This window comes from Scyliorhinus torazame, chromosome 31 (genome assembly GCF_047496885.1).
Source record: "Scyliorhinus torazame isolate Kashiwa2021f chromosome 31, sScyTor2.1, whole genome shotgun sequence".
Lineage (NCBI taxonomy): Eukaryota > Metazoa > Chordata > Chondrichthyes > Carcharhiniformes > Scyliorhinidae > Scyliorhinus > Scyliorhinus torazame.
Genome location: NC_092737.1, coordinates 5,370,963 through 5,396,552, shown reverse-complemented (window position 1 = coordinate 5,396,552; position 25,590 = coordinate 5,370,963). Strand labels below are relative to the sequence as shown.

The 25,590-nt window shown below is 54.8% G+C and overlaps 1 protein-coding gene across 4 annotated transcripts in view; it reads left to right on the top strand.

Moving 5' to 3' along the window:
- LOC140404625 (disks large homolog 4) overlaps positions 1-25,590 on the top strand; it is a 912,024-nt gene that overhangs the window by 470,710 nt on the left and 415,724 nt on the right. For 3 of the 4 annotated variants that reach the window (XM_072493232.1, XM_072493231.1, XM_072493229.1), the window contains exons 2-3: positions 18,155-18,319; positions 25,160-25,189. In XM_072493232.1, the coding sequence (XP_072349333.1) occupies positions 18,155-18,319; positions 25,160-25,189 (195 nt within the window). The remainder of the gene's footprint in view (positions 1-18,154; positions 18,320-25,159; positions 25,190-25,590) is intronic. The other variant, XM_072493230.1, reaches the window with a different exon arrangement.

Below are 25,590 nucleotides of genomic sequence, written 5' to 3'. Positions count from 1 at the left end.
TACAGTACCGGTGGGGACGGGTCTGTCACTGTATAACACTGGGGTACAGTACTGGTGAGGACGGGCCTGTCACTGTATAACACTGGGGTACAGTACTGGTGGTGACGGGTCTGTCACTGTATAACACTGGGGTACAGTACTGGTGGGGACGGGTCTGTCCCTGTATAACACTGGGGTACAGTACTGGTCGGGACGGGTCTGTCACTGTGTAACACTGGGGTACAGTACTGGTGGGGATGGGTCTGTCACTGTATAACATTGGGGTACAGTACTGGTGGGACTGGTCTGTCACTGTATAACACTGGGGTACAGTACTGGTGGGGACGGGTCTGTCACTGTATAACACTGGGGTACAGTACTGGTGGTGACGGGTCTGTCACTGTATAACACTGGTGTACAGTACTGGTGAGGACGGGCCTGTCACTGTATAACACTGGGGTACAGTACTGGTGGTGACGGGTCTGTCACTGTATAACACTGGGGTACAGTACTGGTGGGGACGGGTCTGTCCCTGTATAACACTGGGGTACAGTACTGGTCGGGACGGGTCTGTCACTGTGTAACACTGGGGTACAGTACTGGTGGGGACGGGTCTGTCGCTGTATAACACTGGGGTACAGTAGTGGTGGGGATGGGTCTGTCACTATCACACTGGGGTACAGTACTGGTGGGGACAGGTCTGTCACTGTATAACACTGGGGTACAGTACTGTTGGGGACGGGTCTGTCACTGTATCACACTGGGTACAGCACTGGCGGGGACGGGTCTGTCACTGTGTGACACTGGGGTACAGTACTGGTGGGGACGGGTCTGTCACTGTATAACACTGGGGTACAGTACTGGTGGGGACGGGTCTGTCACTTTATAACACTGGGGGACAGTACTGGTGGGGACGGGTCTGTCACTGTATAACACTGGGGTACAGTACTGGTGGGGACGGGCCTGTCACTGTATAACACTGGGGTACAGTACTGGTGGGGACGGGTCTGTCACTGTATAACACTGGGGTACAGTACTGGTGGGGACGGGTCTGTCACTGTACAACACTGGGGTACAGTACTGGTGGGGACGGGTCTGTCACTGTGTGACACTGGGGTACAGTAGTGGTGGGGACGGGTCTGTCACTATCACACTGGGGTACAGTACTGGTGGGGACAGGTCTGTCACTGTATAACACTGGGGTACAGTACTGGTGGGGACAGGTCTGTCACTGTATAACACTGGGGTACAGCACTGGCGGGGACGGGTCTGTCACTGTATAACACTGGGGTACAGTACTGGTGGGGACGGGTCTGTCACAGTATAACACTGGGGTACAGTACTGGTGGGGACGGGTCTGTCACTGTATAACACTGGGGTACAGTACTGGTGGGGACGGGTCTGTCACTGTATAACACTGGGGTACAGTACTGGTGGGGACGGGCCTGTCACTGTATAACACTGGGGTACAGTACTGGTGGGGACGGGTCTGTCACTGTATAACACTGGGGTACAGTACTGGTGGGGACGGGTCTGTCACTGTATAACACTGGGGTACAGTACTGGTGGGGACAGGTCTGTCACTGTATAACACTGGGGTACAGTACTGGCGGGGACAGGTCTGTCACTGTATAACACTGGGGTACAGTACTGGTGGGGACTGGCCTGTCACTGTATAATACTGGGGTACAGTCCTGGTGGGGACGGGCCTGTCACTGTATAACATTGGGGTACAGTACTGGTGGCGACGGGTCTGTGACTGTGTGACACTGGGGTACAGTACTGGTGGGGACGGGTCTGTCACTGTATAACACTGGGGTACAGTCATGGTGGGGACGTGTCTGTCGCTGTATAACACTTGGGTACAGTACTGGTGGGGACGGGTCTGTCACTGTATAACACTGGGGTACAGTACTGGTGGGGACGGGTCTGTCTCTGTATAACACTGGGGTACAGTACTGGTGGGGATGGGCTGTCACTGTATACCACTGGGGTACAGTACTGGTTGGGACGGGTCTGTCACTGTGACACTGGGGTACAGTACTGGTGGGGACGGGTCTGTCACTGTATAACACTTGGGTACAGTACTGGTGGGGACGGGTCTGTCACTGTATAACACTGGGGTACAGTACTGGTGGGGATGGGCCTGTCACTGTATAACACTGGGGTACAGTACTGGTGGGGACGGGTCTGTCACTGTGTGACACTGGGGTACAGTACTGGTGGGGACGGGTCTCTTGCTGTATAACACTGGGGTACAGTACTGGTGGGGACGGGTCTGTCACTATATCACACTGGGGTACAGTACTGGTGGGGACGGGTCTGTCACTGTATAACACTGGTGTACAGTACTGGTGGGGACGGGTCTGTCACTGTATAACACTGGTGTACAGTACTGGTGGGGATGGGTCTGTCACTGTATAACACTGGGGTACAGTACTGATGGGGACGGTCTGTCACTGTATAACACTGGGGTACAGTACTGGTGGGGACGGGTCTGTCACTGTATAACACTGGTGTTCAGTACTGGTGGGGACGGGTCTGTCACTGTATAACACTCGGGTACAGTACTGGTGGGGACCGGTCTGTCTCTGTATAACACTGGGGTACAGTACTGGTGGGGACAGGTCTGTCACTGTATAACACTGGGGTACAGTACTGGTGGGGACGGTCTGTCACTGTATAACACTGGGGTACAGTACTGGTGGGGACTGGTCTGTCACTGTATAACACTGGGGTACAGTACTGGTGGGGACGGGTCTGTCACTGTATAACACTGGGGGACAGTACTGGTGGGGACGGGTCTGTCACTGTATAACACTGGGGTACAGTACTGGTGGGGACGGGTCTATCACTGTGTGACACTGGGGTACAGTACTGGTGGGGACGGGTCTGTCACTGTATAACACTGGGGTACAGTACTGTTGGGGATGGGTCTGTCACTGTACAACACTGGGGTACAGTACTGGTGGGGACGGGTCTGTCACTGTATAACACTGGGGGACAGTACTGGTGGGGACGGGTCTGTCACTGTATAACACTGGGGTACAGTACTGGTAGGGACGGGTCTATCACTGTGTGACACTGGGGTACAGTACTGGTGGGGACGGGTCTGTCACTGTATAACACTGGGGTACAGTACTGGTGGGGACGGGTCTGTCACTGTACAACACTGGGGTACAGTACTGGTGGGGACGGGTCTGTCACTGTGTGACACTGGGGTACAGTAGTGGTGGGGACGGGTCTGTCACTATCACACTGGGGTACAGTACTGGTGGGGACAGGTCTGTCACTGTATAACACTGGGGTACAGTCCTGGTGGGGACGGGGCTGTCACTGTGACACTGGGGTACAGTACTGGTGGGGACGGGTCTGTCACTGTATAACACTGGGGTGCAGTACTGGTGGGGACGGTCTGTCACTGTATAACACTGGGGTACAGTACTGGTGGGGATGGGCCTGTCACTGTATACCACTGGGGTACAGTACTGGTGGGGACGGGTCTGTCACTGTGTGACACTGGGGTACAGTACTGGTGGGGACGGGTCTGTCGCTGTATAACACTTGGGTACAGTACTGGTGGGGACGGGTCTGTCACTGTATAACACTGGGGTACAGTACTGGTGGGGATGGGCCTGTCAAAGTATAACACTGGGGTACAGTACTGGTGGGGACGGGTCTGTCACTGTATAACACTGGGGTACAGTACTGGTGGGGACGGTCTGTCACTGTATAACACTGGGGTACAGTCATGGTGGGGACGTGTCTGTCGCTGTATAACACTTGGGTACAGTACTGGTGGGGACGGTTCTGTCACTGTATAACACTGGGGTACAGTACTGGTGGGGACGGGTCTCTTGCTGTATAACACTGGGGTACAGTACTGGTGTGGACGGGTCTGTCACTATATCACACTGGGGTACAGTACTGGTGGGGACGGGTCTGTCACTGTATAACACTGGGGTACAGTACTGGTGGGGACGGGTCTGTCACTGTATAACACTGGTGCACAGTACTGGTGGGGACGGGTCTGTCACTGTATAACACTGGTGTTCAGTACTGGTGGGGACGGGTCTGTCACTGTATAACACTGGTGTTCAGTACTTGTGGGGACGGGTCTGTCACTGTATAACACTGGGGTACAGTACTGGTGGGGATGGGTCTGTCACTGTATAACACTGGGGTACAGTACTGGTGGGGACGGGTCTCTTCCTGTATAACACTGGGGTACAGTACTGGTGGGGACGGGTCTGTCACTATATCACACTGGGGTACAGTACTGGTGGGGACGGGTCTGTCACTGTATAACACGGGTACAGTACTGGTGGGGACAGGTCTGTCACTGTCTAACACTGGGGTACAGTCCTGGTGGGGATGGGTCTGTCACTGTATAACACTGGGGTACAGTACTGGTGGGGACGGGTCTGTCACTGTATAACACTGGGGTACAGTACTGGCGGGGACAGGTCTCACTGTATAACACTGGGGTACAGTGCTGGTGGGGATGGGTCTGTCACTGTATAACACTGGGGTACAGTACTGGTGGGGATGGGTCTGTCACTGTATAACACTGGGGTACAGTACTGGTGGGGACAAGTCTGTCACTGTATAACACTGGGGTACAGTACTGGCGGGGACAGGTCTAACTGTATAACACTGGGGTACAGTACTGGTGGGGACTGGCCTGTCACTGTATAATACTGGGGTACAGTCCTGGTGGGGACGGGCCTGTCACTGTATAATACTGGGGTACAGTCCTGGTGGGGACGGGCCTGTCACTGTATAACACTGGGGTACAGTACTGGTGGGGACGGTCTGTCACTGTATAACACTGGGGTACAGTACTGATGGGGACGTGTCTGTCGCTGTATAACACTTGGGTACAGTACTGGTGGGGACGGGTCTGTCACTGTATAACACTGGGGTACAGTACTGGTGAGGACGGGTCTGTCACTGTATAACACTGGGGTACAGTACTGGTGGGGACGGGTCTGTAACTGTATAACACTGGGGTACAGTACTGGTGGGGACGGGTCTGTCACTGTACAACACTGGGGTATAGTACTGGTGGGGACGGGTCTGTCGCTGTATAACACCGGGGTACAGTACTGGTGGGGACGGGTCTGTCTCTGTATAACACTGGGGTACAGTACTGGTGGGGACGGGTCTGTCTCTGTATAACACTGGGGTACAGTACTGGTGGGGACGGGTCTGTCACTGTATAACACTGGGGTACAGTACTGGTGGGGACGGGTCTGTCACTGTATAACACTGGGGTACAGTACTGGTGGGGACGGGTCTGTCACTGTATAACACTGGGTTACAGTACTGGTGGGGACAGGTCTGTCACTGTATAACACTGGGGTACAGGACTGGCGGGGACAGGTCTGTCACTGTATAACACTGGGGTACAGTACTGGTGGGGACTGGCCTGTCACTGTATAATACTGGGGTACAGTCCTGGTGGGGACGGGCCTGTCACTGTATAACACTGGGGTACAGTACTGGTGGGGACTGGCCTGTCACTGTATAATACTGGGGTACAGTCCTGGTGGGGACTGGCCTGTCACTGTATAATACTTGGGTACAGTCCTAGTGGGGACGGGCCTGTCACTGTATAACACTGGGGTACAGTACTGGTGGGGACAGGTCTGTCACTGTATAACACTGGGGTACAGTACTGGCGGGGACAGGTCTGTCACTGTATAACACTGGGGTACAGTACTGGTGGGGCCTGGCCTGTCACTGTATAATACTGGGGTACAGTCCTGGTGGGGACGGGCCTGTCACTGTATAACACTGGGGTACAGTACTGGCGGGGACAGGTCTGTCACTGTATAACACTGGGGTACAGTACTGGTGGGGACTGGCCTGTCACTGTATAATACTGGGGTACAGTCCTGGTGGGGACGGGTCTGTCACTGTATAACACTGGGGTACAGTACTGGTGGGGACGGGTCTGTCACTGTATAACACTGGGGTACAGTACTGGTGGGGACGGGTCTGTCACTGTATAACACTGGGGTACAGTACTGGTGGGGACGGTCTGTCACTGTATAACACTGGGGTACAGTCATGGTGGGGACGTGTCTGTCGCTGTATAACACTTGGGTACAGTACTGGTGGGGACGGGTCTGTCACTGTATAACACTGGGGTACAGTACTGGTGGGGACGGGTCTGTCTCTGTATAACACTGGGGTACAGTACTGGTGGGGACGGGTCTGTCACTGTGTGACACTGGGGTACAGTACTGGTGGGGACGGGTCTGTCACTGTGTGACACTGGGGTACAGTACTGGTGGGGACGGGTCTGTCGCTGTATAACACTTGGGTACAGTACTGGTGGGGACGGGTCTGTCACTGTATAACACTGGGGTACAGTACTGGTGGGGACGGGTCTGTCACTGTATAACACTGGGGTACAGTACTGGTGGGGATGGGGCTGTCACTGTATAACACTGGGGTACAGTACTGGTGGGGACGGGTCTGTCACTGTGACACTGGGGTACAGTACTGGTGGGGACGGGTCTCTTGCTGTATAACACTGGGGTACAGTACTGGTGGGGACGGGTCTGTCACTATATCACACTGGGGTACAGTACTGGTGGGGACGGGTCTGTCACTGTATAACACTGGTGTACAGTACTGGTGGGGATGGGTCTGTCTCTGTATAACACTGGGGTACAGTACTGGTGGGGACTGGTCTGTCACTGTATAACACTGGGGTACAGTACTGGTGGGGATGGGCCTGTCACTGTATAACACTGGGGTACAGTACTGGTGGGGACGGGTCTGTCACTGTGACACTGGGGTACAGTACTGGTGGGGACGGGTCTCTTGCTGTATAACACTGGGGTACAGTACTGGTGGGGACGGGTCTGTCACTATATCACACTGGGGTACAGTACTGGTGGGGACGGGTCTGTCACTGTATAACACTGGTGTACAGTACTGGTGGGGATGGGTCTGTCTCTGTATAACACTGGGGTACAGTACTGGTGGGGACGGGTCTGTCACTGTATAACACTGGGGTACAGTACTGGTGGGGACGGTCTGTCACTGTATAACACTGGGGTACAGTACTGGTGGGGACGGGTCTGTCACTGTATAACACTGGTGTTCAGTACTGGTGGGGACGGGTCTGTCACTGTATAACACTGGGGTACAGTACTGGTGGGGACCGGTCTGTCCCTGTATCACACTGGGGTACAGTACTGGTGGGGACGGTCTGTCACTGTATAACACTGGGGTACAGTACTGGTGGGGACTGGTCTGTCACTGTATAACACTGGGGGACAGTACTGGTGGGGACGGGTCTGTCGCTGTATAACACTGGGGTACAGTACTGGTGGGGACGGGTCTATCACTGTGTGACACTGGGGTACTGTACTGGTGGGGACAGGTCTCTTGCTGTATAACACTGGGGTACAGTACTGGTGGGGACGGGTCTGTCACTATATCACACTGGGGTACAGTACTGGTGGGGACGGGTCTGTCACTGTATAACACTGGGGTACAGTACTGGTGGGGACGGGTCTGTCACTATATCACACTGGGGTACAGTACTGGTGGGGACGGGTCTGTCACTGTATAACACTGGGGTACAGTACTGGTGGGGACGGGTCTGTCACTATATCACACTGGGGTACAGTACTGGTGGGGACGGGTCTGTCACTGTATAACACTGGGGTACAGTACTGGTGGGGACAGGTCTGTCACTGTATAATACTGGGGTACAGTCCTGGTGGGGACGGGTCTGTCAGTGTATAACACTGGGGTACAGTACTGGTGGGGACGGTCTGTCACTGTATAACACTGGGGTACAGTACTGGTGGGGACTGGTCTGTCACTGTATAACACTGGGGTACAGTACTGGTGGGGACGGGTCTGTCGCTGTATAACACTGGGGTACAGTACTGGTGGGGACGGGTCTATCACTGTGTGACACTGGGGTACTGTACTGGTGGGGACAGGTCTCTTGCTGTATAACACTGGGGTACAGTACTGGTGGGGACGGGTCTGTCACTATATCACACTGGGGTACAGTACTGGTGGGGACGGGTCTGTCACTGTATAACACTGGGGTACAGTACTGGTGGGGACAGGTCTGTCACTGTATAATACTGGGGTACAGTCCTGGTGGGGACGGGCCTGTCACTGTGACACTGGGGTACAGTACTGGTGGGGACTGGTCTGTCACTGTATAACACTGGGGTACAGTACTGGTGGGGACGGGTCTGTGACTGTGTGACACTGGGGTACAGTACTGTTGGGGACGGGTCTGTCGCTGTATAACACTGGGGTACAGTACTGGTGGGGACGGTCTGTCACTGTATAACACTGGGGTACAGTACTGGTGGGGATGGGCCTGTCACTGTATACCACTGGGGTACAGTACTGGTGGGGACGGGTCTGTCACTGTGTGACACTGGGGTACAGTACTGGTGGGGACGGGTCTGTCACTGTGTGACACTGGGGTACAGTACTGGTGGGGACGGGTCTCTTGCTGTATAACACTGGGGTACAGTACTGGTGGGGACGGGTCTGTCACTATATCACACTGGGGTACAGTACTGGTGGGGACGGGTCTGTCACTGTATAACACTGGGGTACAGTACTGGTGGGGACGGGTCTGTCACTGTATAACACTGGGGTACAGTACTGGTGGGGACGGTCTGTCACTGTATAACACTGGGGTACAGTACTGGTGGGGACGGGTCTGTCACTGTATAACACTGGTGTTCAGTACTTGTGGGGAGGGGTCTGTCACTGTATAACACTGGGGTACAGTACTGGTGGGGACGGGTCTGTCACTGTATAACACTGGTGTTCAGTACTTTTGGGGACGGGTCTGTCACTGTATAACACTGGGGTCTAGTACTGGTGGGGACGGGTCTGTCACTGTATAACACTGGGGTACAGTACTGGTGGGGACGGGTCTCTTCCTGTATAACACTGGGGTACAGTACTGGTGGGGACGGGTCTGTCACTATATCACACTGGGGTACAGTACTGGTGGGGACGGGTCTGTCACTGTCTAACACTGGGGTACAGTCCTGGTGGGGATGGGTCTGTCACTGTATAACACTGGGGTACAGTACTGGTGGGGACGGGTCTGTCACTGTATAACACTGGGGTACAGTACTGGCGGGGACAGGTCTCACTGTATAACACTGGGGTACAGTGCTGGTGGGGATGGGTCTGTCACTGTATAACACTGGGGTACAGTACTGGTGGGGATGGGTCTGTCACTGTATAACACTGGGGTACAGTACTGGTGGGGACAGGTCTGTCACTGTATAACACTGGGGTACAGTACTGGTGGGGACGGGTCTGTCACTGTGACACTGGGGTACAGTACTGGTGGGGACGGTCTGTCACTGTATAACACTGGGGTACAGTACTGGTGGGGACGGGTCTGTCACTGTATAACACTGGGGTACAGTACTGGTGGGGACGTGTCTGTCGCTGTATAACACTTGGGTACAGTACTGGTGGGGACGGGTCTGTCTCTGTATAACACTGGGGTACAGTACTGGTGGGGACGGGTCTGTCACTGTATAACACTGGGGTACAGTACTGGTGGGGATGGGCCTGTCACTGTATACCACTGGGGTACAGTATGGTGGGGACGGGTCTGTCACTGTGTGACACTGGGGTACAGTACTGGTGGGGACGGGTCTGTCGCTGTATAACACTTGGGTACAGTACTGGTGGGGACGGGTCTGTCACTGTATAACACTGGGGTACAGTACTGGTGGGGACGGGTCTGTCACTATATCACACTGGGGTACAGTACTGGTGGTGACGGGTCTGTCACTGTATAACACTGGGGTACAGTACTGGTGGGGACGGGTCTGTCACTGTATAACACTGGTGTACAGTACTGGTGGGGACGGGTCTGTCACTGTATAACACTGGGGTACAGTACTGGTGGGGACGGTCTGTCACTGTAAAACACTGGGGTACAGTACTGGTGGGGACGGGTCTGTCACTGTATAACACTGGTGTACAGTACTGGTGGGGACGGGTCTGTCACTGTATAACACTGGGGTACAGTACTGGCGGGGACGGGTCTGTCACTGTATAACACTGGGGTACAGTTCTGGTGGGGACGGGTCTGTCACTGTATAACACTGGGGTACAGTACTGGTGGGGACCGGTCTGTCATTGTATAACACTGGGGGACAGTACTGGTGGGGATGGGTCTGTCGCTGTATAACACTGGGGTACAGTACTGGTGGGGACGGGTCTGTCGCTGTACAACACTGGGGTACAGTGCTGGTGGGGACGGGTCTATCACTGTGTGACACTGGGGTACAGTACTGGTGGGGACGGGTCTCTTGCTGTATAACACTGGGGTACAGTACTGGTGGGGACGGGTCTGTCACTATATCACACTGGGGTACAGTACTGGTGGGGACGGGTCTGTCACTGTATAACACTGGGGTACAGTACTGGTGGGGACGGGTCTGTCACTGTATAACACTGGGGTACAGTACTGGTGGGGACGGGTCTGTCACTGTATAACACTGGGGTACAGTACTGGTGGGGACGGGTCCGTCAATGTATAACACTGGGGTACAGTACTGGTGGGGATGGGTCTGTCCCTGTATAACACTGGGGTACAGTACTGGTGGGGACAGGTCTGTCACTGTACAACACTGGGGTACAGTACTGGTGGGCATGGGTCTGTCCCTGTATAACACTGGGGTACAGTACTGGTGGGGATGGGTCTGTCCCTGTATAACACTGGGGTACAGTACTGGTGGGGACGGGTCTGTCACTGTATAACACTGGGGTACAGTACTGGTGGGGACGGGTCTGTCCCTGTATAACACTGGGGTACAGTACTGGTGGGGATGGGTCTGTCACTGTATAACACTGGGGTACAGTACTGGTGGGGACGGGTCTGTCCCTGTATAACACTGGGGTACAGTACTGGTGGGGACGGGTCTGTCACTGTATAACACTGGGGTACAGTGCTGGTCGGGACCGGTCTGTCACTGTATAACACTGGGGTACAGTACTGGTGGGGACGGGTCTGTCACTGTACAACACTGGGGTACAGTACTGGTGGGGATGGGTCTGTCCCTGTATAACACTGGGTACAGTACTGGTGGGGACGGGTCTGTCACTGTATAACACTGGGGTACAGTACAGGTGGGGACAGGTCTGTCACTGAATAACACTGGGGTACAGTACTGGTGGGGACGGGTCCGTCAATGTATAACACTGGGGTACAGTACTGGTGGGGATGGGTCTGTCCCTGTATAACACTGGGGTACAGTACTGGTGGGGACAGGTCTGTCACTGTACAACACTGGGGTACAGTACTGGTGGGCATGGGTCTGTCCCTGTATAACACTGGGGTACAGTACTGGTGGGGATGGGTCTGTCCCTGTATAACACTGGGGTACAGTACTGGTGGGGACGGGTCTGTCACTGTATAACACTGGGGTACAGTACTGGTGGGGACGGGTCTGTCCCTGTATAACACTGGGGTACAGTACTGGTGGGGATGGGTCTGTCACTGTATAACACTGGGGTACAGTACTGGTGGGGACGGGTCTGTCCCTGTATAACACTGGGGTACAGTACTGGTGGGGACGGGTCTGTCACTGTATAACACTGGGGTACAGTGCTGGTCGGGACCGGTCTGTCACTGTATAACACTGGGGTACAGTACTGGTGGGGACGGGTCTGTCACTGTACAACACTGGGGTACAGTACTGGTGGGGATGGGTCTGTCCCTGTATAACACTGGGTACAGTACTGGTGGGGACGGGTCTGTCACTGTATAACACTGGGGTACAGTACAGGTGGGGACAGGTCTGTCACTGAATAACACTGGGGTACAGTACTGGTGGGGACGGGTCTGTCACGGTGAAACACTGGGGTACAGTACAGGTGGGGACGGGTCTGTCCCTGTATAACACTGGGGTACAGTACTGGTGGGGATGGGTCTGTCACTGTCTGACACTGGGGTACAGTACTGGTGAGGACGGGTCTGTCACTGTATAAGACTGGGGTACAGTACTGGTGGGGATGGGTCTGTCCCTGTATAACACTGGGGTACAGTACTGGTGGGGATGGGTCTGTCACTGTCTGACACTGGGGTACAGTACTGGTGGGGACGGGTCTGTCACTGTATAACACTGGGGTACAGTACTGGTGAGGACGGGTCTGTCCCTGTACAACACTGGGGTACAGTACAGGTGGGGACGGGTCTGTCCCTGTATAACACTGGGGTACAGTACAGGTGGGGACGGGTCTGTCCCTGTATAACACTGGGGTACAGTACAGGTGGGGACGGGTCTGTCACTGAATAACACTGGGGTACAGTACTGGTGGGGATGGGTCTGTCCCTGTATAACACTGGGGTACAGTACTGGTGGGGACGGGTCTGTCACTGTACAACACTGGGGTACAGTACTGGTGGGGATGGGTCTGTCCCTGTATAACACTGGGGTACAGTACTGGTAAGGAAGGGTCTGTCACTGTAACACTGGGGTACAGTACAGGTGGGGACGGGTCTGTCCCTGTATAACACTGGGGTACAGTACTGGTGGGGACGGGTCGGTCACTGTATAACACTGGGGTACAGTACTGGTGGGGACAGGTCGGTCACTGTATAACACTGGGGTACAGTACTGGTGGGGACGGGTCTGTCCCTGTATAACACTGGGGTACGGTACTGGTGGGGACGGGTCTGTCACTGTATAACACTGGGGTACAGTACTGGCGGGGACGGGTCTGTCACTGTATAACACTGGGGTACAGTACTGGTGGGGACGGGTCTGTCCCTGTATAACACTGGGGTACAGTACTGGTGGGGACGGGTCGGTCACTGTATAACACTGGGGTACAGTACTGGTGGGGACGGGTCTGTCACTGTATAACACTGGGGTACAGTACTGGTGGGGATGGGTCTGTCCCTGTATAACACTGGGTACAGTACTGGTGGGGACGGGTCTGTCACTGTATAACACTGGGGTACAGTACAGGTGGGGACAGGTCTGTCACTGAATAACACTGGGGTACAGTACTGGTGGGGACGGGTCCGTCAATGTATAACACTGGGGTACAGTACTGGTGGGGATGGGTCTCTCCCTGTATAACACTGGGGTACAGTACTGGTGGGGACAGGTCTGTCACTGTACAACACTGGGGTACAGTACTGGTGGGCATGGGTCTGTCCCTGTATAACACTGGGGTACAGTACTGGTGGGGATGGGTCTGTCCCTGTAAAACACTGGGGTACAGTACTGGTGGGGACGGGTCTGTCACTGTATAACACTGGGGTACAGTACTGGTGGGGACGGGTCTGTCCCTGTATAACACTGGGGTACAGTACTGGTGGGGATGGGTCTGTCACTGTAGAACACTGGGGTACAGTACTGGTGGGGACGGGTCTGTCCCTGTATAACACTGGGGTACAGTACTGGTGGGGACGGGTCTGTCACTGTATAACACTGGGGTACAGTGCTGGTCGAGACCGGTCTGTCACTGTATAACACTGGGGTACAGTACAGGTGGGGACGGGTCTGTCACTGTACAACACTGGGGTACAGTACTGGTGGGGATGGGTCTGTCCCTGTATAACACTGGGTACAGTACTGGTGGGGACGGGTCTGTCACTGTATAACACTGGGGTACAGTACAGGTGGGGACAGGTCTGTCACTGAATAACACTGGGGTACAGTACTGGTGGGGACGGGTCTGTCACGGTGAAACACTGGGGTACAGTACAGGTGGGGACGGGTCTGTCCCTGTATAACACTGGGGTACAGTACTGGTGGGGATGGGTCTGTCACTGTCTGACACTGGGGTACAGTACTGGTGAGGACGGGTCTGTCACTGTATAACACTGGGGTACAGTACTGGTGGGGATGGGTCTGTCCCTGTATAACACTGGGGTACAGTACTGGTGGGGACGGGTCTGTCACTGTATAACACTGGGGTACAGTACTGGTGGGGACGGGTCTGTCCCTGTATAACACTGGGGTACAGTACTGGTGGGGACGGGTCTGTCACTGTATAACACTGGGGTACAGTGCTGGTCGGGACCGGTCTGTCACTGTATAACACTGGGGTACAGTACTGGTGGGGACGGGTCTGTCACTGTACAACACTGGGGTACAGTACTGGTGGGGATGGGTCTGTCCCTGTATAACACTGGGTACAGTACTGGTGGGGACGGGTCTGTCACTGTATAACACTGGGGTACAGTACAGGTGGGGACAGGTCTGTCACTGAATAACACTGGGGTACAGTACTGGTGGGGACGGGTCTGTCACGGTGAAACACTGGGGTACAGTACAGGTGGGGACGGGTCTGTCCCTGTATAACACTGGGGTACAGTACTGGTGGGGATGGGTCTGTCACTGTCTGACACTGGGGTACAGTACTGGTGAGGACGGGTCTGTCACTGTATAACACTGGGGTACAGTACTGGTGGGGATGGGTCTGTCCCTGTATAACACTGGGGTACAGTACTGGTGGGGATGGGTCTGTCACTGTCTGACACTGGGGTACAGTACTGGTGGGGACGGGTCTGTCACTGTATAACACTGGGGTACAGTACTGGTGAGGACGGGTCTGTCCCTGTACAACACTGGGGTACAGTACAGGTGGGGACGGGTCTGTCCCTGTATAACACTGGGGTACAGTACAGGTGGGGACGGGTCTGTCCCTGTATAACACTGGGGTACAGTACAGGTGGGGACGGGTCTGTCACTGAATAACACTGGGGTACAGTACTGGTGGGGATGGGTCTGTCCCTGTATAACACTGGGGTACAGTACTGGTAAGGAAGGGTCTGTCACTAACACTGGGGTACAGTACAGGTGGGGACGGGTCTGTCCCTGTATAACACTGGGGTACAGTACTGGTGGGGACGGGTCGGTCACTGTATAACACTGGGGTACAGTACTGGTGGGGATGGGTCTGTCCCTGTATAACACTGGGGTACAGTACTGGTGGGGATGGGTCTGTCACTGTCTGACACTGGGGTACAGTACTGGTGGGGACGGGTCTGTCACTGTATAACACTGGGGTACAGTACTGGTGAGGACGGGTCTGTCCCTGTACAACACTGGGGTACAGTACAGGTGGGGACGGGTCTGTCCCTGTATAACACTGGGGTACAGTACAGGTGGGGACGGGTCTGTCCCTGTATAACACTGGGGTACAGTACAGGTGGGGACGGGTCTGTCACTGAATAACACTGGGGTACAGTACTGGTGGGGATGGGTCTGTCCCTGTATAACACTGGGGTACAGTACTGGTGGGGACGGGTCTGTCACTGTACAACACTGGGGTACAGTACTGGTGGGGATGGGTCTGTCCCTGTATAACACTGGGGTACAGTACTGGTAAGGAAGGGTCTGTCACTGTAACACTGGGGTACAGTACAGGTGGGGACGGGTCTGTCCCTGTATAACACTGGGGTACAGTACTGGTGGGGACGGGTCGGTCACTGTATAACACTGGGCTACAGTACTGGTGGGGACAGGTCGGTCACTGTATAACACTGGGGTACAGTACTGGTGGGGACGGGTCTGTCCCTGTATAACACTGGGGTACGGTACTGGTGGGGACGGGTCTGTCACTGTATAACACTGGGGTACAGTACTGGTGGGGACGGGTCTGTCACTGTATAACACTGGGGTACAGTACTGGTGGGGACGGGTCTGTCACTGTATAACACTGGGGTACGGTACTGGTGGGGACGGGTCTGTCACTGTGTAACACTGGGGTACAGTACTGGCGGGGACGGGTCTGTCACTGTATAACACTGGGGTACAGTACTGGCGGGGACGGGTCTGTCCCTGTATAACACTGGGGTACAGTACTGGTGGGGACGGGTCGGTCACTGTATAACACTGGGGTACAGTACTGGTGGGGACGGGTCTGTCACTGTATAACACTGGGGTACAGTACTGGTGGGGACGGGTCTGTCCCTGTATAACACTGGGGTACGGTACTGGTGGGGACGGGTCTGTCACTGTATAACACTGGGGTACAGTACTGGTGGGGACGGGTCTGTCACTGTATAACACTGGGGTACAGTACTGGTGGGGACGGGTCTGTCACTGTATAACACTGGGGTACGGTACTGGTGGGGACGGGTCTGTCACTGTGTAACACTGGGGTACAGTACTGGTGGGGACGGGTCTGTCACTGTATAACACTGGGGTACAGTACTGGTGGGGACGGGTCTGTCACTGTATAACACTGGGGTACAGTACTGGTGGGGATGGGTCTGTCACTGTATAACACTGGGGCACAGTACTGGTGGGGATGGGTCTGTCACTGTATAACACTGGGGTACGGTACTGGTGGGGACGGGTCTGTCACTGTATAACACTGGGGTACAGTACTGGTGGGGACGGGTCTGTCACTGTATAACACTGGGGTACAGTACTGGTGGGGACGGGTCTGTCACTGTATAATACTGGGGTACAGTACTGGTGGGGACGGGTCTGTCCCTGTATAACACTGGGGTACGGTACTGGTGGGGACGGGTCTGTCACTGTATAACACTGGGGTACAGTACTGGTGGGGACGGGTCTGTCACTGTATAACACTGGGGTACAGTACTGGTGGGGACGGGTCTGTCACTGTATAACACTGGGGTACGGTACTGGTGGGGACGGGTCTGTCACTGTGTAACACTGGGGTACAGTACTGGCGGGGACGGGTCTGTCACTGTATAACACTGGGGTACAGTACTGGTGGGGACGGGTCTGTCACTGTATAACACTGGGGTACAGTACTGGCGGGGACGGGTCTGTCACTGTATAACACTGGGGTACAGTACTGGTGGGGACGGGTCTGTCCCTGTATAACACTGGGGTACAGTACTGGTGGGGACGGGTCGGTCACTGTATAACACTGGGGTACAGTACTGGTGGGGACGGGTCTGTCACTGTATAACACTGGGGTACAGTACTGGTGGGGACGGGTCTGTCACTGTATAACACTGGGGTACAGTACTGGTGGGGACGGGTCTGTCACTGTATAACACTGGGGTACAGTACTGGTGGGGACGGATCTGTCACTGTATAACACTGGGGCACAGTACTGGTGGGGATGGGTCTGTCACTGTATAACACTGGGGTACAGCACTGGTGGGGACGGGTCTGTCACTGTATCACACTGGGGCACAGTACTGGTGGGGATGGGTCTGTCACTGTATAACACTGGGGTACAGTACTGGTGGGGATGGGTCTGTCACTGTATAACACTGGGGTACAGTACTGGTGGGGACGGGTCTGTCACTGTATAACACTGGGGTACAGTACTGGTGGGGACGGGTCTGTCACTGTAACACTGGGGTACAGTACTGGTGGGGACGGGTCTGTCACTGTATAACACTGGGGTACAGTACTGGTGGGGACGGGTCTGTCACTGTATAACACTGGGGTACAGTACTGGTGGGGACGGGTCTGTCACTGTATAACACTGGGGTACAGTACTGGTGGGGACGGGTCTGTCACTGTATAACACTGGGGTACAGTACTGGTGGGGACGGGTCTGTCACTGTAACACTGGGGTACAGTACTGGTGGGGACGGGTCTGTCACTATATCACACTGGGGTACAGTACTGGTGGGGACGGGTCTGTCACTGTATAACACTGGTGTACAGTGCTGGTGGGGACGGGTCTGTCACTGTATAACACTGGTGTACAGTACTGGTGGGGACGGGTCTGTCACTGTATCACACTGGGGTACAGTACTGGTGGGGACGGGCCTGTCACTGTATAACACTGGGGTACAGTACTGGTGGGGACGGGTCTGTCACTGTATAACACTGGGGTACAGTACTGGTGGGGACGGGTCTGTCACTGTATAACACTGGGGTACAGTACTGGTGGGGACCGGTCTGACACTGTATAACACTGGGGTACAGTACTGGTGGGGACGGGTCTGTCACTGTATAACACTGGGGTACAGTACTGGTGGGGACGGGTCTGTCACTGTATAACACTGGGGTACAGTACTGGTGGGGACGGGTCTGTCACTGTATAACACTGGGGTACAGTACTGGTGGGGACGGCTGGGGTACTGTAGAGTCAATCAGCTGATTTTAATCGAATGTCTATGTCCTTGCTGAGAATTTGTCAGTCTCGCTGCTTTGGTTACTGACCATTTGCCGATTATTTACAGAAATATCGGTACCAAGATGAAGACAGTCCGCCCCTGGAGCACAGCCCAGCACACCTACCCAATCAGATGAAGGGACCGGAGCTTGTTCACGTGTCGGAGAAGAATCTGTCTCAAATAGAGAATGTTCACGGCTACGTCTCGCATTCGCACATCTCGCCGATGAAGGTACGTCCCGCTCCCATTGCCAAACCCATCGATCGCGGCGTCGCTGCGTGTTCAGTTCATTCCCCCCCCCCTCCCCCACACACCGTATCCGCGGCCTGGCGTTGACCAGGACGGTGATTGGACGGGAATAACGCCGTCACTTTCCCGCTTTCCCAATGGCCGGAGCTCAGCCCCACGGCGATCCGTCGGGTGTGCGGTTCCTCCGCGCGAAGGCTCGCCCCTCACTCCGGCCTGTACGACACGGGTGGCCAAACAGCTGGAGGCCTCAATTATTTTAGTTCCGTTTTAAACCAATTTTGAGGTGCTGGTTGAAAACGTTGGAGGTGACTTGTTTCTGTGTTGTGTGTCTGTGTGCCGGTCTCCTTGTTTGTGACCCCGCCCCACCGCCCCTGAACTCACCCCTGACCTCTAACCTAAACCCACCCCCCCCCGACCTCACCCCGAACCCTGACCTCCAACCCCAACCCATCCTCCCGACCTCACCCCTGACCTCGAACCCCAACCCATCCCCTCCCCGACCTCACCCCCAACCCTGATCTCAACCCCAAACATATCCCACCCCGACCTAACCCCCAATCTATAGACTGGGAAAGCGCTTATGTGACCCCCCTGTTGGAAAAGGGAGAGAGGCAAAGAAGTAGGAAGCTATAGGCTGGTTAGCTTGACCTCTGTGGTGGGGAAGTTGCTGGAATCAATCATTGAGGAGGAGGTGACTGAACATTTGGAAAGACAAAGCTCGATCCACCATTGTCAGCGTGGTTTTATGAAGGGGACGTCATGCTTGACAAACTTGCTGGAGTTCTTCGAGGACGTAACCAGCAGGGTGGATAATGGGGAACCTGTGGATGTGGTATATCTAGACTTCCAGAAGGCGTTTGACAAGGTGCCGCATAAAAGACTGATCCAGAAGGTGAGATCGCAGGGGATTGGGGGTAGAGTACAAGACATGATTGAGGATTGGCTGACTGACAAAGCAGAGGGTCGGGATAAATGGGTCCTTTTCTATCTGGTGAACTGTAACTAGCGGGGTGCCGCATGGGTCAGTCCTCTGACCTCAACTGTTACAATCTGTACAAATGATCTGCAGGCAGGGACAGAGTGACATTTGCGAATGATACTAAAATAGGTGGGAAGGTCGGCAGTGAAGAGGAGATACAGGTTTTACAGACGGCTATAGATAGGCTCGGAGATTGGAGTTTAATGTCGATAAGTGTGAGGTTATCCATTTGGCAGAAAAAATAGAAAGGCAAATTATTCTCCAAATGGAAATCCGATTCAAAATGTGTCTGGGCCGAGAGATCTGGGTGTCCGTGTTCACGAATCGCAGAAAGTGGGTTTGCAGGCACAGCCGGTAATTAAAAAGGCAAATGGAATGTTAGCGTTTATTGCAAAAGGACTGGAGTACAAAGTAGAGAAAAGTGTTGTTGCAATTGTACAGGGTGTGGGTGAGACCACATCTGGAGTATTGGGTCCAGTTCTGGTCTCCTTATTTGAGGAAGGATGTGGTGGCAGTGGAGGCAGTTCAGAGGGTCACCGGATTGATTCCGGGGATGAACGGGATGACGGATGAGGAGAGATTAAACAGTTTGGGTTTATACTCTCTGGAGTTTAGAAGGATGAGAGGGGAGCTGTTCGAGGTGTATAAAATACTAAAGGGGATTGATAAAGTAAACGTGGACCAAATGCTCCCCCTTGTGGGGCAATCTGGAACGAGAGGTCACAGATAGAGGTCGAGAGGCGGTAGATTTGGAACTGAGATGAGGAGGAACTACTTCTCGCAGAGGGGGGTGAATTTGTGGATTCGCTGCCCCCACAGTGCGGTGGAGTCGGAGTCATTAAATGTTTCAACAGGGAGATCGATAGATTTCTGACAAAAACGGATTAAAGGGACATGGGGGACAGGTAGGGAGGTGGATTTGAGACCAGGAAGAGTTCAGCCAGGATCTGATTGAATAGCAGAGCAGGCTCGAGGGGCTGAATGGCCGACTTCCGCTCCTAATTCCAATGTTCCTACATAATCCCTGAACTCTAACCCCAGCACATCCCCCTGACCTCACCCCCGACCCTGACCTCTAACACCAGCCCTGACCTCTAACCCCAACACATCCCCCCCCGACCTCTCTCCCAAATCTGACCTCACCCGAACCCTGAGGGCACGGCAGCACATTGGTTAGCGCTGCTGCCCCCTGGCGCCAGGGACCCTCAAACCCCTCCCCACAGGCCCCCTCTCACTTTGAGACACTCACCGTGAAGCTGGCCTTTCGCCCGAGGCCGATTGGAAGGAAGGGGGCGAGTCGGCTCTCTGCGCGGGAAGCTGGAGGTGGCTGTCTTTCCATGTGGAGCTCTGGCTCCACACTGTGGAATTCAGCTGTATTGCAGGACTTCAACGGATTTGTACCGACCACCAGGGCACTCAGTCTATCAATTCTGCTTTAACCCATTCTGACATCGGAGGTTTCACATTCAGATACATTCCCTGCTGTACCTGACCTGGGAGGGTTTGATGGGGACAGTGTCGAGGGGGCTTTACTCGGTATCTAACCCCGTGCTGTACCTGACCTGGGAGTGTTTGATGGGGACAGTGCCGAAGGAGCTTTACTCTGTATCTAACCCCGTGCTGTACCTGTCCTGGGAGTGTTTGATGGGGACAGTGTCGAGGGAGCTTTACTCTGTATCTAACCCCGTGCTGTACCTGACCTGGGAGGGTTTGATGGGGACAGTGTAGAGGGAGCTTTACTCTGTATCTAACCCCGTGCTGTACCTGTACTGGGAGTGTTTGATGGGGACAGTGTAAGACCATAAGACATAGGAGCGGAAGTAAGGCCATTCGGCCCATCGAGTCCACTCCACCATTCAATCATGGCTGATTTCAACTCCATTTACCCGCTCTCTCTCCATAGCCCTTAATTCCTCGAGAAATCAAGAATTCATCAACTTCTGTCTTAAAGACACTCAACGTCCCGGCCTCCACCGCCCTCTGTGGCAATGAATTCCACAGACCCACCACTCTCTGGCTGAAGAAATTTCTCCTCATCTCTGTTCTAAAGTGACTCCCTTTTATTCTAAGGCCGTGCCCCCGGGTCCTAGTCTCCCCTGCTAATGGAAACAACTTCCCTACATCCACCCTATCTAAGCCATTCATTATCTTGTAAGTTTCTATTAGATCTCCCCTCAACCTCCTAAACTCCAATGAATATAATCCCAGGATCCTCAGACGTTCATCGTATGTTAGGCCTACCATTCCTGGGATCATCCGTGTGAATCTCCGCTGGACCCGCTCCAGTGCCAGTATGTCCTTCCTGAGGTGTGGAGCCCAAAATTGCTCACAGTATTCTAAATGGGGCCTAACTAATGCTTTATAAAGCTTCAGAAGTACATCCCTGCTTTTATATTCCAAGCCTCTTAAGATAAATGACAACATTGCATTTGCTTTCTTAATTACAGACTCAACCTGCAAGTTTACCTTTAGAGAATCCTGGACTAGGACTCCCAAGTCCCTTTGCACTTCAGCATTATGAATTTTGTCACCGTTTAGAAAATAGTCCATGCCTCTATTCTTTTTTCCAAAGTGCAAGACCTCGCACTTGCCCACGTTGAATTTCATCAGCCATTTCTTGGACCACTCTCCTAAACTGTCTAAATCTTTCTGCAGCCTCCCCACCTCCTCCATACTACCTGCCCCTCCACCTATCTTTGTATCATCGGCAAACTTAGCCAGAATGCCCCCAGTCCCGTCATCTAGATCGTTAATATATAAAGAGAACAGCTGTGGCCCCAACACTGAACCCTGCGGGACACCACTCGTCACCGGTTGCCATTCCGAAAAATAACCTTTTATCCCAACTCTCTGCCTTCTGCCTGACAGCCAGTCGTCAATCCATGTTAGTACCTTGCCTCGAATACCATGGGCCCTTATTTTTCTCAGCAGTCTCCCGTGAGGCACCTTATCAAAGGCCTTTTGGAAGTCAAGATAGATAACATCCATTGGCTCTCCTTGGTCTAACCTATTTGTTATCTCTTCAAAGAACTCTAACAGGTTTGTCAGGCACGACCTCCCCTTACTAAATCGATGCTGACTTGTCCTAATCTGACTCTGCACTTCCAAGAATTTAGAAATCTCATCCCTGTGTGGAGGGAGCTTTACTCTGTATCTAACCCCGTGCTGTACCTGTCCTGGGAGTGTTTGATGGGGACAGTGTAGAGGGAGCTTTACTCTGTATCTAACCCCGTGCTGTACCTGTCCTGGGAGTGTTTGATGGGGACAGTGTCGAGGGAGTTTTACTCTGTATCTAACCCCGTGCTGTACCTGTCCTGGGAGTGTTTGATGGGTAAGTGTAGAGGGAGCTTTACTCTGTATCTAACCCCGTGCTGTACCTATCCTGGGACAACCGGTTCCTGACATTGGAAAGTACTTAACCCTCTGTGACCGAAACCCTGACATTCACATGTACCCCACGTAATGCTGGAAAGTTTGGTGTCCTTCTCGTGTGTTGTCACTTTTCTGTTCACTTCTGTCTGTCAATGGCCGCTGTGTGATGCGTGTTGAGAATGTGTCACCCGTGAATACTGCTGGGGAATCTCATTCCTACCCTCCGCCTTTCCTCGCGCGGTGTTGCCGCCTCGCCTGCTTGTGCTGCGTGGGCCCCTGTAACCCGCCCAGCCGCCGCTTCCTGGCATCAGAAACAGGAGCAGACCAATCGGCCCATCGAGCGCGCCGCACCGTCCGCAACGCCAGGGGTGAACCCCAAAACCTCACCGACCAGAACACGGCCTCCAATTCCTCACCCCAGCTCTTGGCAATAGGCAAGGTTAAAGGGCTAATGATAGGGGTAGTGTACTAGCAGGGATGGAGTTCACAGTTAGAGAGGTGAGAGTGGGCATAAAAGGGGCATTAACAAGTTGGCAGGCTGCGCACAGTCAGCAGCAGCGAGGGTCAGTGCTGGGGGCACAATCTATATTCACGACTTGGACGGAGAGAGAGAGAGAAATGCGTCTACATTTGCCGATGAAACAAAACTGCGGGAAGGTAAGTTGTGGGAAGGACACAGAGAATGACAGGCAGGCTGAGTGAGCAGCGAGGAGGCGAATGGAGTGTAACTCAGAACAATGCGGAGTTCTCGGATCGGTCTGAGGAGAAATGTCTTCACTCAGAGGGAGCTGAATGTCCGGAATTCCCCACCCCGGAGGATTGTGGGCGCTCCATTGATGAATACCGGGATGGACACATCTCCGGTCTCTGGGGGAACGAAGGATGTGGGGAGCGGCCGGGATAGTATTGAACGGCGGTGCGCTCTTGACGGGCCGAACGGCACCCCCTCCCGCTCCTATTTTGTGCGTCTCCGGCATCTTCTCCGTCAACCCCCCCTCTCCATTCTGCGTCTTTTGTCGCAAGCGGCTCTCGTCCGGGTAAATCCCGGGGACCCCGGGGACCGGCCCCGCCCAATCCCCCCTCCCTGGACAGCCCTCCTCGACCCCGGGGACTGGCCCCACCCAATTGCCCCTCCCAGGACAGCCCTCCTCGACCCCGAGGACCCCAGGGACCGGCCCCGCCCAATCCCCCCTCCCTGGACAGCCCCCCGGAGACCCCGGGGACCGGCCCCGCCCAATCCCCCCTCCCTGGACAGCCCCCCGGAGACCCTCGGGACCGGCCCCGCCCAGCCCCCCCTCCCTGGACAGCCCCCCTCGACCCCGGGGACCGGCCCCGCCCAATTCCCCGTCCCAGGACAGCCCTCCTCGACCCCGGGGTCCCCGGGGACCAGACCCGCCCAATCGCCCCTCCCAGGACAGCCCCCCCGAGACCCTCGGGACTGGCCCCGCCCAGTCCCCCCTCCCAGGACAGCCCTCCTCGACCCCGGGGACCGGCCCCGCCCAATCGCCCCTCCCAGGACAGCCCCCCCTCGACCCTGGGGACCCTCGGGACTGGCCCCGCCCAATCGCCCCTCCCAGGACATCCCTCCTCGACCACAGCGCGATGGCCCCAGCTGATGGTCTGCGAGAGGCATCACCGGCTCATGGGCCCCAGTTTGTGTGAGAGAGACGGAGAGAGAGAGAGACGGAGCGAGAGGGAGAGAGAGAGAGAGAGACGGAGAGAGAGAGACGGAGAGAGAGAGACGGAGAGAGAGAGACGGAGAGAGAGAGACGGAGAGAGAGAGACGGAGAGAGAGAGAGACAGACGGAGAGAGAGACAGACGGAGAGAGAGACAGACGGAGAGAGAGACAGACGGAGAGAGAGACAGACGGAGAGAGAGACAGAGGGAGAGAGAGACAGACGGAGAGAGAGACAGACGGAGAGAGAGACAGAGAGAGACAGCGAGAGAGAGACAGACGGAGAGAGAGACAGACGGAGAGAGAGACAGACGGAGAGAGAGACAGACGGAGAGAGAGACAGACGGAGAGAGAGACAGACGGAGAGAGAGACAGACGGAGAGAGAGACAGACGGAGAGAGAGACAGACGGAGAGAGAGACAGACGGAGAGAGAGACAGACGGAGAGAGAGACAGACGGAGAGAGAGACAGACGGAGAGAGAGACAGACGGAGAGAGAGACAGACGGAGAGAGAGACAGACGGAGAGAGAGACAGACGGAGAGAGAGACAGACGGAGAGAGAGACAGACGGAGAGAGAGACAGACGGAGAGAGAGACAGACGGAGAGAGAGACAGACGGAGCTAATGCGGGATTCTGGTCTCCGGCCATCTCGGGTGGCTCGGTCACATTGATCTCACAGGTTTGAGTTGCTTCTTGTTGCCCCGATGTTACCCGGCTGCTCGCCATGTGACTGCTGCTCGCGTCGGGCATGTCTGTGAGCCGCACTGATTGCTTTATCATCCCTTTTCCCACAGCATTCTGACCCGGTGGAGCTCTGCATTCCGGTAAGTCCTAACCAGCGGGAACGTGTGTGATTGCAATGCTGCGCAGGATGGGCTTGTATTCCCCAGCGGGCAGAGGATTGGGGGGGTGTCAGGGGGCCTAATCGAGGGCTTCGCCATGATTTAAAGGATTCGATTGGGTCGAGAGAGAGAGAGAAGCTATTACCTCGGGGAGGGGGTGGCGGGAATATTGGGCGGTGGGGGGTAGAACGTTCAGCGGGGCAAACACTTCTTCTGTGTGGTGAATGTATTGCTGCTACGATTCACCACTGTATTGTATTGTATGTTGATGGCCCTGTGGGCTCCGCCTGTGGCCCCGCCCCCTCGGGGGTGGTATATAGATCAGCAGCCTGTCGGCGGCACTCAGTACAGAGCAGCCGCAGGCAGGCACAGATCGAGCTGAT